This window comes from Hypomesus transpacificus, chromosome 8 (genome assembly GCF_021917145.1).
Source record: "Hypomesus transpacificus isolate Combined female chromosome 8, fHypTra1, whole genome shotgun sequence".
NCBI classification, from domain to species: Eukaryota; Metazoa; Chordata; class Actinopteri; order Osmeriformes; family Osmeridae; genus Hypomesus; species Hypomesus transpacificus.
In genome coordinates, this window is record NC_061067.1 from 6,418,065 (window position 1) to 6,442,801 (window position 24,737).

The 24,737-nt window shown below is 49.2% G+C and overlaps 1 protein-coding gene across 5 annotated transcripts in view; it reads right to left on the reverse strand.

The window, feature by feature from the left end:
• Nucleotides 1–23,614, reverse strand: part of arhgap12b (Rho GTPase activating protein 12b) — a 39,422-nt gene extending 15,808 nt beyond the window's left edge. For 4 of the 5 annotated variants that reach the window (XM_047023881.1, XM_047023880.1, XM_047023883.1 and 1 more), the window contains exons 1-2: nt 23,456–23,614; nt 17,134–17,933 (exon numbers count right to left, since the gene is read on the reverse strand). In XM_047023881.1, the coding sequence (XP_046879837.1) occupies nt 17,134–17,829 (696 nt within the window). In that variant the 5' untranslated portion in view covers nt 17,830–17,933; nt 23,456–23,614. The remainder of the gene's footprint in view (nt 1–17,133; nt 17,934–23,455) is intronic. The other variant, XM_047023884.1, reaches the window with a different exon arrangement.
• Nucleotides 23,615–24,737: the final 1,123 nt, after the last annotated feature.

The following is a 24,737-nucleotide window of genomic DNA, read 5'->3' on the forward strand; positions in this document are numbered from 1 at the left end:
AGGGAGGAATGGATTGAGGGATGAGGACAGAGGGATGGTGGACAGCAGGGAAGGAGGAAGGGGGATGTTAGGGGGGGGGGGGGGGTTGAGCCGCCTGGGAAGGATGGAGGGGTGGTGGGGGGGTTAGGAATGCCTAGAGTGATTTCCTCCATTCTGTCTTGGCTGATTTCTGGCCTTGTGCAGTATGAACACTGAAGCCTTCCAAAATCACAGTCTGGGAACACTCTGTGGTGTGTGTGTGTGTTACAGACTTACTAGCAGAGTATGGTGATCTCAACTCATATCTAGGACAAGATGTCCATGCCAGTTTAGGGTCATCAAATGGATCAGAGTGGACTGGTTTTGGATTAGTTCTAGTCTAGATTTGGGGGAGAATAAACTGCCAGAGAAGATAATGATATGAGAATGACAAATTCTTTCAGTATGTGTTTGAGAGCAAGCAGGACACCAGGTGTGTGGGAGTTCCTGTCAGCTGGAGAGTTCGGAGAGCCAGACATCACCTGTGTTCCTAACGGAGTGTTTGGGGTTGCCAGGTCTGGGAGGGCTGCTGACTCAGGAAACCCTCTATTGAGGAGTCAGGCCCTCGGAGGCATGGGAACCTGCTGCTCCTGCTCGCATTGCTGGGTCTGATTCGGTGTATGTGGTACTGTGCACTGTGGCGTTCATGCATGTGTGCTGGGGCAGACACACAGACACACAGAGGCGGTGTGAGGGATGCTTGCATTCCAGAGAGAGGCAGACGGTACAGGATCCAAATGAATGGCTTCTGGCCCGGACAGCCACCTGACAAACCTGACAGGATTCATTAGTTCTGTTCTGTTCTGCAGGGGTGACATTGTTGAGGTTTGGAGAGCTGGCAACGTGGAGGGGCTACACTTGTACCTTTGTTTTAGCTCATCCAGCCAAGTCTCCACAGGAAGACTGCTCAGAACCCTGCCACCAAACAGTGGATGACTCAAACCACACATGATTGTGTAAAGTGTTAACCTTGCTGGGTTTCTTGGGACACTTGGGTCATAGTGTAGTATTCTCCTGGACAACTACCACCAGAATAGTAGATCATATTGTACTTCAAACTTTTTCTACTTTTTTCTTTCCCAGAATCTCTCCCTCTCCCTCTCCCTCTCCCTCTCCCTCTCCCTCTCCCTCTCCCTCTCCCTCTCCCTCTCCCTCTCCCTCTCCTCCCTCCCCCCCCCCTCCCCCTCTCCTCCCTCCCCCCCCCCCCTCCCCCTTCTCTCTCTCCCTGTGTTGGAGAGCCATAGCGTTGCGCTGGAATTAGCTCCAGCATTCCTCTGTGGCAGACAGCTGACAGCTAAGCCCATGGCTAATGGCTAATCCCGCCATAATGCCCTCACTCTGATTGGTTGCAGCCAATTACACTCCTTTCCTCCTCTGGGCTCTGTATGGGTACAGTAAAGGGGTGGGGCAAGGTTTAGGGTTGGGCCAGGGGGGGGGGGGGGGTTGTTGACAAGGAAAACAGGTCCCTCTGCGGTCAGTCAGGGGTCAGAGGTCAATAGCCCAGTGGGTAAAGCCCTGATGATCTGCGTCGCTGGCTGCCAATGCTAGGAGTGGGCCAGGCTGTGTTAGTGGTCATCATCCAAGACACTGATACAGTTAAGAGTCTGGGACAACAGGACCTCTCAGGACAGCAATTCAGTTCAGTGAAAAACACATCAGTTTGTACAGCAGTTAAGCCTAAAAGGCACATCAAATGTGCGTATGTATGCATGTGTGTGTGTGTGTGTGTGTGTGTTGTGCCCAAAGACCTAGGGTGATAACATCTTGCCTAACAATTAGAATGGCGAGACCAGAGGACCACAAAGCCTTCCATCTCTGAAGTCAAAAACAAACTGAGCCAACAGTAAACAGGATCACTGGGCGGGCTTTCCCAACTGGATTATCGGGAAATGCAGCTGCTGTGCTAGCTGCAGGTGTTTTTTTAATCTGATTGCCAACTGTACCAGTTGACACCATCAAAACATATTTACAAAGCTTCATCTTGATAGAAAAACCTGCAGTTCTATCCAGGAATGGAATTCACTTGTGCCCATCAAGACATGAAAGGTTTACGTCACAAACATAAGCCAAGACAGCAGTTTGTATACATTGAGGAGATTTCGAACAATCCCGTCTGGCATGGAGCGGAGAAAAGGGAGCGATCCAGACACGTCCACACACACACACACACACACACACAAACGCACACATCCTCCCTCAAACATCTGGAGACACACACACTCTTGAATTATTCATGTCTATGTGAGAAGCCTCAGAAGTCTGTACAGTCAATGTGCTTCTTTCAGATAAACTGAAGGTTGTCATGATCATGTGACCAGATAAAAAAAAAAAAAAAAAAAAAAAAAAAGCTGGGGTCCTTTCTGTTGTCCGTGACTAGAAGTCCAGACACAAAGCCAAGCTAGAGTTCCCTAGCCTGCCAGTCTGTGTAAGCATAGATGAACTCCCATGCTCCACCGCTGCTCTGCAAGTTCTGCTGACTCCATCCCTCCTACACTGCATCTCATCTGGAGTGTATACGCACAATCTCCCATGTTAGGACCACGACAATTTGCCCAAGACTAGATAAACAAGATCCCATTGATGTAGTCTTTCCATGAGAGCAGACATGTTGGTTGGGATGAGTGTGTTTGTGTGCATGAGTTTCTTCCTCCGGCATGGTCTTCATTTCTACCAAGAACTGAAAACACCTAAACAACTAAACAAGTGCAGGTGAGAGTGGGTTTCAACCTCTCACTCAAACTCCTGCTGTCACAACTACCCTTCCACCAGCTCTGTTCCCGGTGCAGGGTGAGCTGGCGGGCGGTCTGCTGGCAGAGGTGACACACACACACACACGTTCTCTGGGGAGCTGGCCCGTGAGACAAGGGCCCTTGGTACTGCTGAGACACAATGGGCTTTGAGACCTACAGGGGTCAGCTCAGAGAGCACAGCTGACTTGGACATGAGGAGGAGGGTTTTGTCAGGAGAGAGGTGTCAGGAGAAAGGGCTGCCTGGTCATTCTCTTCCTGAAGGAGAAGACAATGGACTGGACCAGGGGTGGGGGGTAGGGGGTACACAGAAGGGTGTAGTCACTAGCTTTCACTGACAGCTGGGGTGTGTGTGTGTGTGTGGGGGGGGGGACAACCTCATGTTCCCTGTTTGCAGATTAAGAGAGAAAAGTATTGAGACCAACAGCTAGAGACTTCAGTAGAAGATGTATGAATATTCCCTGAAACATGAGGGAAGGGAGTAAGTCGCATGCGTGGACACACACACACACACACAACCTTAAGGCATTGTCACATTGCACAATATCAACTCTGTTTACTGACAGAACCTCTGCTTGTCAACGATGCGGGGGAGCAGAACGGGGTCGAGCCCAGGCCCCCTTACCCCCCCCTGCTCTGAATCAACCACACAGTCCCTCTGACGATGCCAGGGGGACCCCCCCCCCCAGCCTCCTCAGACTGCCATGAATCACAGCTACGCCCCGAGGACACGTGTGTGCTTCCAGACACACGGAAACATCGGCAACATCTCCCACTGGAAGCTGGAGCTGAACCCCAACAGAGGACTACAGAAGCGTGTTAGCTACAGGGCTAACACCTCCACATAAGTATGGATGTTACGCTCACACACACAGCTGACTGCTAACACAAATGAACACCAATGAGCCCAATTACTCTGACACCGCGCGCAGCTCTGCCGCCTCGAGCTCTCTCCGCCGGCCGAGCTTCCGAGGAACACCTAACCCCTTAGACCCCCCCCCCCCCCCCCAACAGTCTTTAAAGCAACTCACAATGTAGTGCGGCGTCCGCAGGTACGAGAACATGGTCCTAAACCGCGGCCCCAGGTCGGGTCCAAGCGCTCCTGTAGGTGGGCTGGTCACAGTGCGCTCTTTCCCCCCCACGTTCCTCCCTTCCCTCCTTCAGTCCCCGTCGGCTGCTTGCGTCCGCTCTGCCGTCACCCCAGGCTGACGGAGGACTCGCCGGCCGATTACAGGATCTTAAGACGGCTATTTCCAGCCACACTGCTGGCTTTAAAGGAGCACTCATTAGCTGGACGACCTCAGTCGCTGTGTGACGGGAGACGTTGTGTAAGAGGCAGATGAAAGACAAGACAGCGGCCGAGAAAGTGAGGGCTCATTCAGCTTCAGAGCGGGTGGTCATACTGAGGGGCCACAGGTCAGAGGTCGTAACCACGGTGGTGATTATAGTCCCTGGTTCACACGCTCTGGTGTCACTGGCAGACGTTTAGGCACCTGCAACGGGATACAGCCCTCTAAGATTCTCTCCAGATCCTCCGTTTTTCCAAACCCTGATAAACAACCACACTAATCTCAACGGAGCCGGCAGGGACCATTCAAAGCATTAAAAAAGTTGTACGCCTCAAATGTTTGTTGTTTTCCAGGGCTTTCTACATATTATAATACCCCAAACATATAGATCCTAGAAGCGCCATCATCAAATGAAACAAAATCCAGAGGTTTGTGTGTGAAGGCAGATTACTGAGATTATCACCAGGAATTTGTGTAATTCTCGTGCCAGCTGTGGCCATCGTGAGAACAAAGGGCCGGTGAATGAACCCAACACATTGACGACAACATGTCATCCGTCCATAACAGGCCACAAAAACATAGCAATGATAGTCAAGAGATAGATTACAAAAAAAAGGACTATACAAAATCAATTTGAAATAAATGATCAGTAACCAGTAATCTCTGTCTCTCTGAAGAGCAGCATCTCAAAAACCAGTGCATGCCATTCCAACATCAAACACTGATGACAAGACAAAGAAAACTCCCGGCCAGACAGGGAGGGGTACGATTAAATCTCATGTTTGGTGAAAGAGGAGGTGGGGGGGCACGGGCCAGGTGTTAGTCACACACAGGTCCGCCCTCGCTCTTCCTCGCCCTTGAGGGGCGTCTTCTTTTTTGGACTTAGCCCCGGCGTGCCACGCCACCGTACCCCAGGGTGGGGCTCCACCCACCCCAGGCCCTGAGCGGGTCAGCGCGGACGAGCTGAGCCAGCGCCAGCACATTTCTTACAGAGTCGCATGTCTCTGTGGGGGTTCGACCACGTTCGTCAACATGTCCAAGGTCCCTTTGTGTTCTGTGCAGTGGAGACAAAGAGCAAACTGTGTACCGAAAACTGTCCCAGTGATTACAGTGTGTATGTGTATCTGAGAGAGAGACAGAGAGAGAGAGAGAGAGAGAGAGACAGAGACGTGTGTGGCATGTGTCTGGAAGATTCCCTTCCTCTAGTGTGTGAACGAACAGGTCATTAACCGTGAAGAGCTTCAGGCATGCAAATGAGCGCGGCTACAGGCTCTTAGAGAATCAACCCGGGCCAATCAGGTTCATTGAAACTCAAACTCTCTGGGAAACACCAGTCTCTCTCTCCATCACATCCCATTTAGGCTTCAAAAGTAGGAACTGCGTGACAGGGTGATTGTGTGTGAGCACTGAGCAGGTATGCATATACACAAGAGCTGTATTGTGTACGCAAGAGTAGGCGATGATATGAATGTCTATGCGTGTGTAAATGTGTGCGTACGCGGAGCTGCAGATTGAATGAGCCTCTCCACTGTTCAATATGACCCAGATAAGGACGGCCCAGGGAGGGTGAAGTGGCCCATTTCCACACACCTCCCTCAACCAGCACTTCAGCAGGATCCCATAACCCTGTACACAGTGCTACTGGATCCCTCACAGTGTGTGTATGTGCATACGCATGTGTGTGTGTGTGTGTATACACAAGTGTCTGTGCATGTGTGACCACTGACTAAATTATTCAGGGCTCTGGCTTACACCCGCATCCTGCTATTTGAGTCTGGTGTAAAGTTGGACAATCAGTGTCAGTGTGTGTGTACTACACCACTTCAAACATGCAACACATACCTAAAAGGAAGCGTAAAAATCCACCAAGATGAGCAGCCACCAACCATCAGCCTGTGGGTAGACTACTGCAGATGTGCACACACACACACACACACACACACACACAGGAAGTAATACTTATGTCTGGGGTAAAGGTGAAAGTCTGGTGTGCCCTTTTGTCATTTCCTGCCCTGGCTCCCTCGCAGCAGGCAAAGATGCTTCACAAACAACAACAACACGAGCGAGAGAGATTGCGTCACGTCTGACAAGAACAGCTCGGGGGCAAGTGGCGTGGTGGTGATCTGTACACTCATCCATATTCAAACGGCACAGCATCACCCTCGTCTCGTCAGACGCCTCGATCGGAGCTCGCCAAGGCGTCAGTGTGGCACGACTCCGGCCCTGACGCCTTGTCAGGTGTGAACGTCTGAGCTCTTCACAAGGCCCACGTCGTCCGCACCATGTCCATCAGACATCGCACACGTGGGCCGATCCAGAAGGAGGAGAGGGGGGGGGGGGGGGGAGGGGGAGGCCTGAGGAAGTGCAAGTGAAGCACATGAGGATGAAGATGGGATGGTAACAGGAGAGCAGACAGTCACTAAAGGGACACCCGTGGAGACGGCAGAGACCCCCTACGGAGCCCTCTGTAGGCAGACCACATGGCATCATCACGGCATGTGTGTGTGTGTGTGTGTGTGTGTGTGTGTGTGTGTGTGTGTGCGTGTCCAGAACACAGCAGGGTATTTATAATATATTTTCCCCCCTCAGGTAATACATGTACAGTAATTGTTTTCAACAGACGCGACAAAATAGCACTATGTTCATCCTGAATCCACAGGACGCTCTCTTGGACGACTAATGAAAATGGTCTGACTAGTCTAGACTCAAATGATTACAAAAGTATTTTTATCAAACCAAATGCTCCCACTAATATGATGAAAGAATGGCCTGTCATTTTGGAAGCGTGTTTTGCTCTTTAACCCCCCCCCCCCCCCCACATACCATGAGTCAGGATGTTGCTACGCATGTGTGTGTGTGTGTGGGGGGGGGGGGGGGGGGAGTGAGAGGTACAGTACAGTGACAAAGGTACATTGTGCTGACTGGCGCATTGTGTCCCATTCGAGTAGGTCAAAGGTCACCCATCCTACGACCTCCCATCCACAGAGCCAGCCCTCTCCGTGCTCATCCCTCCATCCCTCTGTTCAGCACCGGGCCACACTGTGTGAGAGCCATTGTTCTGTGCTGTCCGGGACAGAGCAGAGAGGGCGGGTCTTATCAACCACGCCGCCCTCTTGTCACTGGGTTGAGCTTTACAGAGGACAACAACTCTAGACACACACACACACACACTTACTAAGTCCCTGTTGTGTTTTGTTGTGGGTTAAATCCCCTTTCAACTCTCCTCCACACCCCCATGTCTGCATAAGTCGCCTGGTCACAGTGACCTTCTGGACGTCATCCACCATTATCCATCATCATCATCCTCCTCCATCTGAGAGGAAAGCCATGTCTGTCCTGCTGAGGGTCAAGCCAAGCCGCAAGCTACTCTCACAACAATGGCACAAGTAGCACCCAGACATGGACGTGCCGTAGCCATAATAACATGCTGGAATACCCCGCAGTCCTTCGAGGACAGTCACGCACACATACTGAGAGATGGTGTGGGGGGCAAGCAGGATCTGTGACCAAGCAAACACAAACACACACGTTCCTCTCCCACATCCTCCCCAGGCCTGTGAGCGACCTGTGGGAGGGCCATCCTTCTCAGATAATCGACCAACACAGAGGATGTTCTGTCGGCCATGTCCCGCATGCCACGTCAGCTGGAAGGACGCAGTTAGTCCCAACGCACCCGGCCGGAGCATGCCGACACACGCAGAGAGGGGGCCCCAAGGGGATAAATCCCCCACAATCCTCCACTGGTGGGGGGGGGGGCGCCTGTGGGCACCTGTCTGAGAGTCCCTCGGGAACTCTAGCCGGTATGGCTAAGAGACAAAGGATCAAAAGCTTGGACAAAGAGAAAACAGTTACCAACTCCCCCACAAACGGCCCCAGCGTTTCCTGTCCCCGCCACCTCATTTGCATATGTCGTCATGGTTTTAACATCCCCTCGGTAGAAATCAATGGCCGCCATTGACAGTGGGTTTGATTGGTTGACCGGGTATTGGCAAACGAGACGAGGAAGGGCCCCGTCCAATACCGGCCGGCTGCCACCGCATCCCACCCGCTTGGAAGAAAGAGAGATTCTCTGCCTTTCAATTAGCGTCGAGGGGGTTGAGAGAGGGAGTGAAGGAGGGAGGGTGAAAGAGGGATGCGGGGAAACCTAATTCACTGAGGACGTGTTAGGAAGAATGGTGCCCAGCTGACTTCCTGACAGCCCTGCTGGGTCCTGAGCAAACATTTAGAGACAGGCAAGGAGTCTGGTAGCCATGGTGGCTTCAATATGGTGAAGGTGGATGAACCTGAACAGAATGGAGATGCATGCTGGGAATTTAAACACACTGTTGAAATGCAAGAAAACTCAAACAGGGAAGGTTGGGGTGGCATTTATATACACCCATTCATGTGCTTCAGCCGTTGTTTCAAATATATAAGAAGATTGGAGGCAGTATGTGTGTGTGTGTGTGTGTGCGCGTGTGAGTGTGTGTGTGTGCGTGAGTGAGTGTGTTCGTAGGGGTTGGGGTGTGTCCAGGCCTTGTAGAGCTGTAAGCTCCCTGTCCTACAGTGACTGGACCCTTGCCTTACCAGTAATGCTTCCCAGACAGTACACTTTAGACGATTACAGCACTCCCTGCTTCACCAGCGCTAATCCATACACACACACACACACACACAGAGTACAAAAAACACATCCCCATTTACAGGGAATGCATTTGATTAACAGTAGATGTGAAGCAGAGAATAGCTGTCGCCAAACAAAAATCTCCCCAGTGAGGAAATGACAGAAGCTGCAGTCTAGACTTCAGGTCATGACACAAACAACCATGAACTGGAAGTTCAGTAGAGCAAAGCAAGGTCACATGTCTTATATCTGGATTATGCTTCCACAGAAACAGTATAGTATCAAGTCCGACAGATAAAATACTGGTGAGCTTGTATGTATGTGTGTGTGTGTGTGTGTAAAAAGGTATTCCTAATGTAATAATGATTTATTAAATGACTTTATTGTGGAGGATAAATGTTGGTGTGGCTGAGGAGCTTGAGGAACTAGTTCAGACATGGGTGATAATGAAAGTGGCAGGCAGCCCTCAGGAGGAAGTGATCCCACACACAGAGAGAGAGAGAGAGAGAGAGAGAGAGAGAGAGAGAGACAGACAGAGAGAGAGAGAGACAGAGAGACAGAGAGAGAGAGAGAGAGAGAGAGAGAGAGAGAGAGAGAGAGAGAGAGAGAGAGAGAGACAGAGAGACAGAGAGACAGAGAGACAGAGAGACAGAGAGACAGAGACAGAGGTGTTATAACACTTAGACGGCCACTCAGGGACTCGTTTGTTTACGGTTTCACTAAACCTACTCTAAAGGAAGCATTTCATGAAGTTATTTTTCTATGTGCAAACAAGCGCATGCTTAATACGGATTCACTTAAATAATTTCTTACGTTGACCCATCTTCACACATTTGACAGAATCGTAAATGTTCTCCCCATCTCGCATGCATGAGAACCTGCTGGTCCATCATGTGATGTGACTGGAATCCTTGAGTCTTTCTGACTTTCAGCGTCATCAACAACTGCCAATCATCTCTGTGAAGAGGTAACCAAACGGCCAATGGCGTGTCAGAAACCACAGGGGTTTGAACGGAACGTGGAGACATCCGTCCCCATAGAGATATACATTTCCTAACGGACACTTGCCGGAAACGGGGGGGTGGGCTCTCAATCCAAGACAAGGACACAGGAACTCTGGGTGTCTCTCCAGCTCCCCCCTCCCCCCTCCCCATCATCTCCCCCCACCTCTATCCCTCTCCCTCTCTCTCCAACAACCCTCTCTCTTCCCTCTCTCTCTCCCACCCTCCTCTCCTTTTTGTCGACAAACCATTTCAGGGCCAACCTCGCATGGTGTCTATTGCCAGGGCTTTCCTAAGGGGTGCTGAGTGGTGTGTGTTTATGCACACCCCCATGTGTGGAAGGAAACCCTTTGGGTTGGGTTGGGTTGGTCTCCAACCGTGAAAAATTCACATGGGACAATTATTCAGGTAACATTGCCTGGTAATCGGATATGAACTGTTGTGATGTGCAATGCTGCTAAACTAAATTACTTGTTTCCAGCCGAGCTGGTGGAAGCTTGGTGAACGTTCTACAGCGACCCTCCCAGTGATCCCTCTTTGTCCTATGCGAGCAACATCTCTCTTCAGCTAAAAGAGACCAGGGATGACAGTGTACAGCACAAAGAGGTGGGTTTCTCTAGAAAGTCAATTCACCGGAACAGAGCCACCACAGCAGCACCCAACCTCTCTCAGTGAAACATTGGTAACCTAGGGCTGGCCTGTCCTAACAGCTCCAAACTGTTTGCAGTTCTGGATGGTTTGACTGATCTAATAGTTATCTTCTCATCTCCAGCGATGAACCTGTCTTCCCCCTCCCTGAACGATCATTTAGGGGTTAAACACCATACCCCAGAAACCGTTCCAATACTTACGTATGCTAATACACACCCACGCAACATATAACCCTTCTGGCTTTGTAATTGTGTGCCTCTATAGCATGCGCCCGCTCAAAGACAAATGAAATGAACTCCTGTGTTGACGTGTCAAAACCACGAGGTTGGCATCTCTGGGGATCTGAGGAGAACGTCAGCTCGTCTCCTTGGCAGCGAGCCTTCGTCTGTAATTAGCGAGAGCGCTGGTGTGGCGCACAATGGAGGCGGAGCCTCGTCTGTTCCTCGCCGCCCACGCCGCCGTGCCCACGCACCGCGCCGACCTCCCGTCTCACGCACCAGCGACCTTCCACACCCCACCCCCCTCGCCGACACACTAGTATCATGCTTCTGACATGTAGGCGACAAACACGCGTCAAGACCCACGCTCCACTGCTCAAGCGAGTAGACAAAAACCTGTGTTGGTTGTCCTTCATGTTGAGGAGAGCCTCTCCCGAAGAAGCCAGTCAGAATGGTGACAGGCTAGGAACACGGAACATCTTACTCCTTTACCCACCTGTAGCAGAAGACTCACAGACAACCTGACAAAGGCATTGCTTTTTCACCTTTACTGAAAAAAGAGATTGTCTCACCAACCTTGACTTACATTCTACTCCGTGGCGGATGAGGGAGAAAGGGAGAGAGAGAAGAACCGCATAGTATCACATAGACTGCTTTACATCTGCATAATGGGATGGTTTGTGGACCATAATTGCTATTTAATTCCCATGTGTTTTAAACACACATTAAAGCCCTCACACAGCTTCTGTTCGGGGCACACACAATCACACACACGATTGTGGCTGTCCATCTCGAGTTCCTGGGTACAAACCCCAAACAAAGGAATAGCAAGACCTTGTCCGTCGCGGCAAACGCGCTTTGAGTTTGACAGCGAGTGACGGATAGCTGATATTCAGGATTAGTTAGTGTCAGCCGGTTCATTCAGGTGTGCGAGAGACTGAGGGAGGGTGCGGAGAGGACGGAGGAGGAGGTAGAGGGGGGAGCGAGAGAGGGGGAGCGAGAGAGGGGGAGCGAGAATGAGAGCGAGAGAGGGGGAGCGAGCCGTGGCGGCGGGGACAGAGGTGAGGAGGAGGGAGGAAAAGGAGGAGAGGGACCTGGAGACACTCTGCGGCAAAGGCTGCCGGCGGTGCTTACCTTCTCCTCTGGGTACATGCTGTCCTGATCCACACTGACCTACACTGGCTACCACACAGAGCCCTCAGCCAGACTACCACAACAGAAAAGAGAGAAAGAGAGGGCGAGAGAGAGAGAGAGGGCGAGAGAGAGAGAGAGGGCGAGAGAGAGAGAGAGAGAGAGAGAGAGAGAGAGAGAGAGAGAGAGAGAGAGAGAGAGAGAGAGAGAGAGAGAGAGAGAGAGGGCGAGAGAGAGAGAGAGAGAGAGAGAGAGAGAGAGAGAGAGAGAGAGAGAGAGAGAGAGAGAGAGAGGGGCGAGCGACAGGGAGACAGTGAGGGTGAGATAGATATGGTGTAGAGAGGGAGAGAGATCTGGAGAGAAGAGAGAGAGAGAGCGATGCGTCCCGGTCAACCGAGGGAAACAGCGGAAGCAGTGCAGCATCACACGCTGACCGGCAGCCTAACCCTCCTGGGGCCCCATCAGGAGAAATCTACCATCCTCCCTTCTCTCTCTCTCCTCCTCTCCCACCTTTCTCCACCTCATGGCAGGATCAGGGAGAAATCCCAGGCATTAGAAGATGGACACGATTAGTCCAGCTGAGTGTGCAGCCCTTGGTGAGGTGGGGATGGGGGACTGGCCCCCCGTCAGGGAGCTGGTTGACTTAATCCTGTTCCCTCTAATCAGAACCCCGGATCAGGGACAGAGCGTCCCCACACACACGTGTACAAATGGTACCATGAGCACACACACACCGATAGAAGTACAAACAGACTTGCACGCAACACACACACACAGAGAGAGAGACAGCAAGAAAGAAATAGGAGTGTCACAGGACAAGGGAAGAGAGAGGAAGACCAAGAAACAGATATGGGGAAAGAGACTGGAAGAGAGAGAGAGGGTGAGAGAGACAAAAGAGGAGAGGGAGCGAGAGAGAGGAATGGTCTGAGCGAGAGAGAAAGAGAGCCACCGATTGAGAGTTTGAAGTTCTATTAGCCCAGGTTAAATATTAGATTAGGGGGAGCTCCAATGTGCCAGCTAGGAGGGATAAGAAGGCCTTCATTGAGTTAGACGCAGAGCGGACACATGCCCCAGCCAGGTCTGTACTGTACCAGACACACACACATCCTGTGTGTGTGTGTGTGTGTGTAGGCACAGTGGCAGGAATGACAAGTATGCGCTGGATAACAAGTAGAGGCCTCCTTTTCAGCTGGTCTAGAGAGCAGGAACATGGAGGCTCAGCTGTGCATTAGTGACCAACGCACAAAGGTGGGCCTGGACGCACTGGGTGCTACTGTACAGCTGCTGCTAGTTTACCCGGGATTGACTGTGCTGTGATGTCATCATGATGTTTGTAGTATGGCACACTACACATGTTATGCCAGGTGCTTGCGTTGTCTTGTCTTAAGAATTTCAGTGCCCAGTCTAACCTTGTGTTGTTCTGTGTACCTGACAAATAAAAGACTTGAACTTGAACACTAGTATGAGTTCCTGTTGTCCTCATTGAAACTGGGCCCCATCTACTTTGTATTTCAGTATAGCAAAACATTTGGTTTTAGGTCTGACAATCTACATTGACCATCACACTTCAGGATTTTGAAACAGCACCTTTTTACAGCGAGAAAATGTTGCAACTATCCAAAGGTGGTCAATATTGTGTTTCCCTGCCAGTCCACGGTCTGTGCATTCCCCAGAGACCATGCATACATAGCAGGCTATTTCAGTTAGCTGTTAAGCCCCTTTGCTTCACATTGACAACCTTTGCTCTTCTTGCTGGAGTGGGTAAACACACCTGCTGGCAGAAGAGTGGAGACACATTGATGTAAACCACTCTCCCAAAGATGGCCATTTGTCCAGCATTGTGTTTGTCAGCTCCTGAGCGGGATGCTTACAGGGCAGTCCCTCACCCCTGGATCCTTCATGCTCCCAGACTGGGACTGAGTGTCTCTCTCCTCCACAGTCCTTTATTGGACCGTTTTTTCCCCCACATTGGAGTTCATCTATCCTTCCTGCTTCGACGTAACGTCGAGCTGGCATTGCCGCACAAGCATGCAGAGACCTCCTCCATGTCTGGATCTGCCCCAGGCTCTTCCTGTAGATCCATACGATCCCATGACCCACACTGAATCGCTTTCTCCCACGAGCACAGTTTATGTGATGAAAGGCAGACGGAGGGATAGACCTTGACCTCGGGTCAGGCCAGCTGTCTTCTTCTATACAACATCTCAGTGCAGTGATGGTGGGGTTGTATATTTATATATTGCACACACACACACACATAGACTAAGTTATGTCAGAGAGGCTATATGCGGTTGTGTGGTCATGGAAGCAGTGCTACTATAGGGCCCCCGTAGTTCCAGGGACATGTGATATACTGGGAGGTGTCTCTAGGGGGTTACGGTGGCCTTTACTAACGTGCACAGTGGCCTGCTTCGAGACGCCACGTCGGTGACATTCGTGTCACCCCCGCTGTGTGTTAGGAGTAAAGATGTTAGGAGTGTGTGTGTGTGCTGCTATTTAAGGCTGGATTGTGTCTCATTTGACTCCAGCAGCAGGCGAGTGCTGTGCTGGTACCAGAGGGCACAGCCGTAGACAGCACGGTGACAAGCCTGGGTCACCTCCATCCCCCACACAATGACTCACAACAACAAGCTTCTCCACAGATCCACACAGCAGATCCACAGTGCCTGTCTCTCTCTGTGTCTCTCTCTGTGTCTCTCTCTGTGTCTCTCTCTGTGTCTCTCTCTCTCTCCCTGTCTCTCTGTCTCTCTCTCTCTCACACACACACACACACACACAGTCCACTAGGAGCATTTACATCCTACAGCAGAAGAGTATATTTCAACATGTACAATTTAAAATGTAAAATAAAAACAGCCGTTCTACATGTCTTCAGCTCGGCCGCGACACTTCTAGGGGAATCAACACCCTGTACATATGGGCTGCTCCAGCCAGGGTTCCTGAGATGTGAGGAAGAAAAGAGGTTTATGTTGGCAATCCCTTAAGAGCATAGGAGAGGCTGTGCATTTAGTAGGAGAGTGGGGGGGGTGTTATAGATTTACGTGGGATTGTGGGTCGTTGTGCGGTTGGTGGGGGGGTACACTGGACCTGACCAACCCTTACAGTGAGGGCAGGAATGAGGGCTCCTTCTGGTGCCCACGGATAAGAGCGTGCCATTGGGGGAGCAGGTTGGAGTATGGAACTGCGACAGTGCATTTCTCCCCTTCGCTCTCATCAACCCTAATCAATTAAGGGGAGACCAGCTGGCAGGAGAACACAAGCTTGTCACTGACAAATCCTCCTTGGCACCTCCTTCCCCTGATTCGGTCCCCTGTGGAGCGAGCTGCCTTCAGCGTTGGGGAGGGGCATGCAGCAACAGTTCCTCGCTGCCGATTCTCAAAAGTGCTTAAGAATCAAGTCCCCATGAACATATCCCCCTTGGATACTACCCCCCCCCCCCCCCCCCACACAGACACAAGCGCACCCACACATACGCAGTCACAATAGGCAAGTAAGGTGTTGGCTGTCCGGCCAATCAGAAGTAGTAGACTGGTTTGCAGTCTGCATCCATGCTCCATTTTCCTTCTAGCCACCCCTGCAGCCAGTCAGACAAAACGGCCAGTCATACAGATGTAAATGCTATTGGTGAATGAAGAAAAAAGGAACGTGTAGGCCTACTGTTCTGGCCTGTAATCGGACAAGCGTGAAATGAAATTCAATCTGTGGAGCCTGTTGACTGAGACTTAGCCGCAGACGCACATTTCAAAACGAAGGGCCGATTCTCTGGTGCTCAACATTTTACAATGACAATCACCAAACAGTAAGTATGACAAGAATCAACATTTTCAGTCCAGAATAGTGAACGGTTCAGAACGGTTCTGCGTGCTGCCCATTTTGTTCCATTTTCCCTCTGCTTTCCAACACATGGCACACCACAGCTCTCACACACACACACACACACACACACACACGTCCCCATAGCAGGACAACTGGGGTGCTACAGACTGATCCTCAGCAGATATGACCTACTTTCCATTCACAACATCTCACACACACACACACTCTCTCCCAGTCTCTTTGTTCTGCTCCATAGAGGAGGCAGCAGACCACGGAACAACAACCAAACCACAAGCTGCACTAGAGGGCCTTCAAACAGAATGGTCTAGCCAGGACCCCCCTGACCCCTCCACCCCTCCTGCAGAACCTTTAAAAAGGGGGGGCTCCAAATGGATCTGCTCTCATTGCCTCATCTATAAAAGACCCCCCCCCCCCCCCAGTTTCTCCCTCGGTCTTAATTTATTTCCCCCTGATACTGATCATCACCCCACACCCACCCGTAAGGGATTGGTGATTGGTGATGGTGGGGTGTGATTGGTGATGGTGAGGAGTGTTTGGTGATGGTGGGGTGTGATTGGTGATGGTGGGGTGTGATTGGTGATGGTGAGGAGTGATTGGTGATGGTGGGGTGTGATTGGTGATGGTGAGGAGTGATTGGTGATGGTGGGGTGTGATTGGTGATGGTGGGGTGTGATTGGTGATGGTGAGGAGTGATTGGTGATGGTGGGGTGTGATTGGTGATGGTGAGGAGTGATTGGTGATGGTGGGGTGTGATTAGTGATGGTGGGGTGTGATTGGTGATGGTGGGGTGTGATTGGTGATGGTGAGGAGTGATTGGTGATGGTGGGGTGTGATTGGTGATGGTGGGGTGTGATTAGTGATGGTGGGGTGTGATTGGTGATGGTGGGGTGTGATTGGTGATGGTGGGGTGTGATTAGTGATGGTGGGGTGTGATTGGTGATGGTGGGGTGTGATTAGTGATGGTGGGAGATTTTCTGGGACTCCATGGTTCATATCAGGATCAATATTGTTCAACCAGCGATATACGGGGGGGAGAGGGGGGTAATGATACAGGAAGGATCAGTGAGTGAGACTGCAGTTCTGGAGTGCGATGGGGAGGGACCTCTTGGAGCTTCTCAATAAAAGAAACCTACGTTTAACAGTCACGACTCAAAACAGCTTTTATAACTATAATAACCCCCAAATCAAAACAAACACACACACACACACTTGCCCATGCATCACATGCACACACTCCCCAAACACACACCTGTCCAAACACACGAGTGAAACGGAAGAAGTGCGCTTTTGGCTGGGGACTGTAACAAACACCTGCGAAACTGTTGGTAAATGAGGCGGGAAAGTGGGTGGGGCGCTGGTGTGGAAGGAGGAGTGCTCTCCACGGGGTGTCATGAGCGGATGCAGCGTGGCAGGAGATGAAGGGAGGGGGAGAAAGCTGCTGTTCATTATCTAAGCTGACAGAAGCTGGCGGAGGAGAGGACAGCTCTCTGCAAGAGTGTCTCTGAGGGGAGACGGGAGAGAGAGGGATGGTAAATGAGAAAGAGAGAGGGCGAGAAAGAGAGAGAGCGAGAGCGAGCGAAACCCATTCAGGAGGCAGGAAAGAGGACAAGCTGACAAACAGAAAGAGGAGTCAAATACCTGCATGTGTTCAGTGGAGCTGCTGCTCAGATCGTCTCCAGATTCAGAGTCGTTCCGGGCCTTCTCCGACCCCTCCCCTGGCGAGTCCCCCGAGGGCAGGCTCTGGTCCGAGTCCGGGCTCTTATTGTGGTTTCTGGGCGCCCGGGGAGGCGGCGAATCGGCCCGTTGGCGCGGCAGGGTGGAGTTACCATGGAGATGGTTATTGTTGTTGTGGAGGAGGACCAGCTCGGCCACGCCCTTGCAGTGCCGTGGGCTCCCCGGGTTCTGGTTGCCGTCTCTGGCCAGGGAGGGCGGGGTCGTGTGGCCGGACGATGGCGAGGGCGTGGAGGACGGTGAGGGCCGCCCGAAACTGGACATCTCCAGGGGCCTGTTGAGGTTTTCGTCCGAGGCCCGGCGTATATCCAGAACTGTGGGCTTCACCCGCACCGTGCCCCCCGGGACGAGGGGCTTCTGAGGAGGCATGAGAGCCCGGCGCACCTCCCTGACGTACTGGGCGGGCACGTAGAAGGCCTTGGTCCCCTCCTCCTTCCTCACCTGCCACCAGTCCTCGTTGGTCTTCCTGACCAGCATGTAGCACTCCCCCTGCTTGATGCTCACCATCTTGTCTTTAGCTTTGTATTCATAGTCGTACTCCACCTCCACATACACCTGGCCAGGAGCCAAGCCCAGCTCCGCGCGGCCCTCCCCCTCTGCCATGACTGGCTCCAAAAGCACTTGACGACCTTCGCTCAGCGATGGAGGGCTGGGAGGAGCCTCATGTCTCGCTGGGGTAGGGCAGGAGTGGGGAAGTCCGTTGAAACCTAAAGGAAGAGAGAAATGGTGGGGGAGTGGGATGGGGACCACAGTTAGATATGATAGACTGTTATATACCAATGTGTGTGACAGATACAGTGCCCTCCAAAAGTATTGGAACAGTGAGGCGAATTCCTTTATTTTTGCTGTAGACTGAAAACATTTGGGCTTGACATCAAATAATGAACGTGAGACCAGAGATCAACGTTTCAGCTTTTATTTCCAGGTATTTACATCAGGATCTGATGCACAACTAAGAAAATATCACATTTTGTTTGAATCCACCCATTTGTCATGTGATCAAAAGTATTGGAACAGATATACTTAAAACATATTTAAGTGAATAAGACTTAATATTTAGTTGCAAATCCTTTGCTTTCAATAACTGCAGCAAGTCTGTGACCCATTGACGTCACCAAACTTTTGCATTCTTCCTTTTTGATGCTTTCCCAGGCTTTCACTGCAGCCTCTTTCAGTTGTTGTTTGTTTTGTGGGGTTCCTCCCTTCAGTCTCCTCTTAAGCAGGTAAAATGCATGCTCTATAGGGTTTAAGTCTGGAGATTGACTTGGCCAGTCTAATACCTTTCATTTCTTGCCCCTGATGAACTCCTTTGTTGTTTTGGCAGTGTGTTTTGGGTCGTTATCTTGCTGCATGATGAAGGCTCTGCCAATCAGTTTGGTTGCATCTTTCCTTAAATTGGCAGACAAAATGTTTCTGTAGACTTCCGAGTTCATTTTGATGCTGCCATCATGTGTTACATCCTCAATGAAGATTAATGAGCCCGTCCCAGAAGAAGCCATGCAAGCCCAAGCCATGACATTACCTCCACCGTGTTTCACAGATGAGCTTGTGTGTTTGGGATCATGAGCAGTTCCTTTCTTTCTCCAAACTTTAGCCTTTCCATCACTTTGGTAAAAGTTAATCTTTGTCTCATCAGTCCATAAAACTTTGTCCCAGAATTTTTGAGGTTCATCTCTGTACTTTTTGGCAAATTCCAGCCTGGCCTTCCTATTCTTCTTGCTAATGAGTGGTTTGCATCTTCTGGTGTAGCCCTTGTACTTTTGTTCATGAAGTCTTCTGCGAACAGTAGATAGTGATACCTTCACTCCTGCCATCTGGAGGTTGTTGCTGATCTCACTAACAGTTGTTTTAGGGTCTTTCTTTACAGCTCTCACAATGTTTCTGTCATCAACTGCTGATGTTTTCCTTGGTCTACCTGTTCGACGTCTGTTACTTAGTACACCAGTAGTTTTCTTCTTCTTCAGGACATTCCAAATGGTTGTACTGGCTATGGCCAATGTTTCTGCAATGGCTCTGATTGATTTTCCATCTTCTCTAAGACTCACAATTGCTTGTTTTTCACCCAAAGACAGCGCTCTGGTTTTCATGTTGTTTTCACCTCTGAATACAGTCTGCATAGACAAAACCTATCTTACCCAATCTGAACCTGAGTGTAGACATTCAGTGGTATTTATTGATTGAATAATGTATGTAATAGGACACACCTGGGCAACAAAACACACCTGTCAGTCACATGTTCCAATACTTTTGCTCACGTGACAAATGGGTGGGTTCGAACAAAAAGGTGATATTTTCTAATTTGTGCATCAGATCCTGATGTAAATACCTGGAAATAAAAGCTGAAACGTTGATCTCTGGTTTCACATTCATCGTTTGATGTCAAGCCCAAATGTTTTCAGTCTACAGCAAAAATAAAGGAATTGGCCTCACTGTTCCAATACTTTTGGAGGGCACTGTAGATAGATAGATAGAAGTCTGTCACACACATTGGTATATACACATATATATATATATATATATATCATTGTGTTCACTCCCACCATCAAAACCACCTCACCTTTGAATCCATAATCTCACACACACACACACACACACACACACACACAACTCCCTCTTACTTACATGACACATCCTATGAATATGAGTTACTGCCAGACGCCTGTATGAGTTCAGATCAAACCGAAGCTATTTGGCCCCCCCATCCGTCTTCCAAACCAACTGGATCAACAGACCGATCGCCGCGGTAACTGATCCGAGCGGACAGGAAATCCAACAGCGTAACCCGACCGACCCTCTCATTGGTGCACACCGTGACACCAAAGCAACCCCGCACAGATCCGACTGTGATCAGGTGACACGACACACACACACACACACCAGAGACCATGTCCTATTTATACATTGCCCACACTGCCTCATCCCTACATACAAAGCATTAGCCTACTCAAACGCAATGCCGCTCATACAGCAGGTACAGAACATGATCTTCACAAAGGGGGATCGCAGGGCTACATCCAGTATATCCCTCAGCGTTCCCATAGGATGTTTCACAGAAAGACAGTCACTAACACGATATGGTAAACAGCCGGCGGGGGTCTCTCCTTGTCACTGGCCTTTCTAGTTTGGTGAATCCCCTCGACATTTCACCTCAAATAGCCCTTGCCCTGCTCAGGGTTAGCCCCATGCACAGCAGGACCTCCCATGGCCCGACACCATATCACATTCTCTTTCTTCTTCTCCAAATAGCCACCGCCACAGTCTAAGTGCTGGATATGGGGAGTGATGGGGGAGGAGGAAGAGCAGGTGTTTTCTCATTGGCCCGTGAGAGCACACTGTGTCCCAGAGAGGGCTCCTCTTCTTCAGAAACACACGCACACCGACGCAGACAAACCCAGACATCCATAGAAACTTAGAAACAGCCTCATGCCCAAAATAGATGTATTGGTGTATAGTGTGTGTGTGTGTGTGTGTGTGTGTGTGTGTGTGTGTGTGTGTGTGTGTGTGAGAGAAAGAGATGCGTAACCCCTCAGGTCCTAGGGTTAGGCGGTCTGCATTAGGTAATACCAACTACATAGTGGGTATGTGTGTGTGTGTGACAGACTTCTGGGCCTGTCCATACAAAGGCCTGAACACCGAGACTCTCTGTGGCTTACATGACTTAAGGAGGTGTGAGTGATTTGATGGTGTGTCTGAATGTGAATGAACTAGTCTGTTTGTGTGTGTGTGTGTGTGGGTGGGGGGGTCGTATGTGAGTCAGGGTCTATGTGCCATGCACCAATGACCAGGACCCCCTCCCAAAACACACACACACCCTGTTTCCACTCCTATGCAGCACATTGAGGTATTCAGATACCAGATGATAACCCTGACACCAATGGAGCAAGTCTACACACATTGTCAGGACTCGCTCACACACCAACATTCAACACCAGAGCTGTGAAAGTGGTGATTTCCCTAGCACCATTGTGTCCAGAGAAGTGCATGACCTCACAGCCATGGTGTGGCATTGTCTCTGACGTGCGAGCTGGAGACCATGAGGCTGCTGACGCTGATGCGAGCTGCGCTGTGCAGATAGGGGCTATCTGTTGGGTCTAGAGTGCTTCTTCACACCAACGCTAGGACCAGGACACACTGATCCTGTTTCAGAGAGGATAAGCATATTCTGCTTCCCAATAAGGAATAGATACCACCACAAATACTGTTATTATTATGATGGCATTGCCCTGGGCAGCATCAACTTCTGAACTTGCTATAATGCCCCAGATTTGAAGGAAAACTACTGCCTTAACATTATTTCAAGGCAAAGTAAAAACCAAGACAAGCTAGCTAGGAATAAGCTGTATTGCAACAGCTTTAAATATAAATGTACTTCACTGAGACCACCATCCTACCTTATTCAAATTATAGTTCCATCAGTCCAGGTAAGACCAGACTGGAGAATGAGCTCACTCGTTCGGCTTTTGTGGTCTCGCCAACCCTTGAATCCCTCTCACACTGTCACAAATATTTTCACCTTTAAATTACACCTGCTGCAGAGAAACAATATTGCTAAAAGCACCCTGAGCAACAAAATAGTTTTTTTTTTAAGGCGCTCTCTCGACCCCTCTTCTCATAGTCGCATCATTTATTTGTGTGATAAAGGTTGGCAATGGATTACGAGAATTCCAACTCAAATTAAGTTGGTTCTGGGTTTGGAATAGCGAGCCAGGAATTGTCTGATACCTTCTGGAATTGAGTCAACATGTTGGTTGGTAATGTAATATTTTAATACATTGCCTCATATTGTACCTGATTGTTAAACAGATTCTTGTAGGTTCCCATTTCCCTGTAACCACTCTATGAGGCCACCAAAAACAATATATAATAATAACACCACTTCCACCTTTAATCTTGACCAAAACAGTTTGCAGGTCTCTCTACCTTTACTTCTTTGACCTGTGTTATGCATTTAGATTTGAATGATCCATATAAATGTGTCGAATAAGCTCCATTGGGAAAAGTGAATTTATATCTTCGATATTGAATATTAGCTTCCCAGGAATGCGGTAATCGCCTGGGAAAACTAGACCACAGTCAGATTACCATTTATCAGTCTCATCACACACAAGGCCCGACCTTTGAATAAGGTTATCATCATTTGCTAGGCTAAAGTGCACGACCCACGCTTTTGTCTCCAAGCATCTGCTCGGCCGCCCAAGCAACAAAATACCGTGAAAGGGAGCATGTATGTCACAAAGATCGCAAGTGTATGCCAAAAACTGGATGTAAACGCAGAATTGAAATATGTTTCTTAGAAAGCCAATTTTCAAAAGCCCAGAAAAGATCTGAAAGTCTGAACCTGGTCTTGAAAATCTGGTTTCGAAAATAGGCTACTCTTTTCTGCGCTTTTTATATGCATGCCTTTGTCCATATAGTTAATTCAAAACATGCCACAATGGATGTGCACCTACCAACAGCTGCTGTTCAGATGTTATCTATTCTGGTTCTGATTAGCCTATTGATTTCACGGAGAAAGTATTTTCTCCGCATCAACTTGGGAAGGATTGAACACCACACTGACAGACACATTTTGTAAGCGGCCAAAGAATGCCTGAGGTTGGGGTTACCCTACAGGGGAAACCGAATGTGGGGGCAGGGGTCCTTAGACGAGACTTTCAATAGACTGCTGAAATACAAAAGACTTGAATCCATATTCATTAACAACAAAAGAGTCTAACTCGAATTTACTAAGCATTCCCAGGCTTCAAGACGCATTTGTGAGTCGGAATCATTACTGATTTCAAAGAAATTGAAAATCGATCGAAGGCTACTGGATACTCCGGAGACATATTTATTGTTTAAATAAGAGTCCAAAATCAGTGCATATGCTATCGAAGATTAGGCCTATTGACCCAAGCATCCCGTTATTTGGTGGCAGGTTCGCTATGTATAATAACAGCGCGAAACGTTGATAACCATTTACCAAAAACAACCTTGCAAAGGCTACTTGCGACACTAAATAGAGCCACAAACCAAACCATATCGTTGAAGGACAACCTTTCTTGAAGAAAAAGTCATGTAAACCTTGGATGATCGCCTAAGCAAACAACATTGTTCGCGGTGAACACACTACAAAGTGAGCTATTTAGCAACAGCAGCAGACAAAGTAGCAACTCAGTAGGAACAATATCCTAGATTAAGAAAAAAAAAATCCGCAACAAACAATCCATACAGATACAAACTACAATACCTGCAGTTGAAGTCTTTCTCCTCGCCACCAACCAAAGTAACTGTTTAGTAGGAACTTTTTCTCCTGCTATTCCAGGATTCACTCTTGAGGAGTACGCGACCGTACAGACTGTAGTCTGCGAATTCGCAGTCCCCCGCCTCTTTCACAACCTACCCGACGCAAGAGAACGCACTCCCACCCCGCCCGTCGGCCTGCCTTGATGGACTGTACACTGCAACACTCACGGTATGCCCTCTCGCGGCTCACCAACCCTCTCAGTTGGACCGACGTTAGTATGCAGGATATGTATCTGTAATTAAATATATGGGTTCAACAGACAGCATAGCTAACAAGCATTTTTTACTGAGCATATTGTCCCAATGAAGATAACATTTACACAGGTTTCCACTAATAAGACATCGAGTTCATCATGAATAATTGAGTGTAGATTCATAATTCTGTTGTCACGTCATTTGGAGCTCACACTAAGACTGGACTGTTTATTGGCTATGGCTTTGTTCTGTTCTGGCATGACATGCCAGCGTACAATTAATGCGTTACAATCTAAATCATAATTTCATCATAGAAAGCTTTCATAGCGACCTCTGCTGGTGTGATTAGGTTAGCACATGAAATCAACTCTAATAAGTCTGTTGAAGGCTACCAGAATTAACCTTTCTGGACTGGTCTTTCTGTAGTGAGTGTAGGCTAATTAACTTCTCACTAACTGAAGTTATTCACTCAGCAACATGTTACGTCTTCTTCCATATTTATACAGTCATGCTATTGCTGAGACAAATATACTGAAGCACAATACTGAAGGCACCTAATGTCCTGTGTGGAAAGAAAAGAACTGCACCAGTCAGCTCTCATTGAGACTTTATTGGCTTTATCTCGAGGGTAAAAACTTGAGGAACCAAGACTACAGAGATCTTGAGGATTTATACTGCAATGCATCAATCTCCCAAAGGTTACACACAAGCACACACAAACATCATATACATGTACAGTGCTGTCCCGAGCAGTGAACCGTCTTAACTGCTACAATCACTTCATTAAGTTATCCACCTAAAGCCAAACCCAGAGGACATCCAGTTGTTTCCTTAAACAGTCATCAGAGAGAGAGGCTCGTTATAGGTAGGGGTTCACTTTCAGCTCTAAAAGTACATTTCAAAGTGCTTCAGGGTAAATTTGAACTTCATTGAACAAAAGAATCGTTAAAATAAACCAGAAACAGTATCTCCCGATTTAGTGTATTTGACCAGTTTTAAATAAAGGGTTTCACAACATTATTTTAACCAAG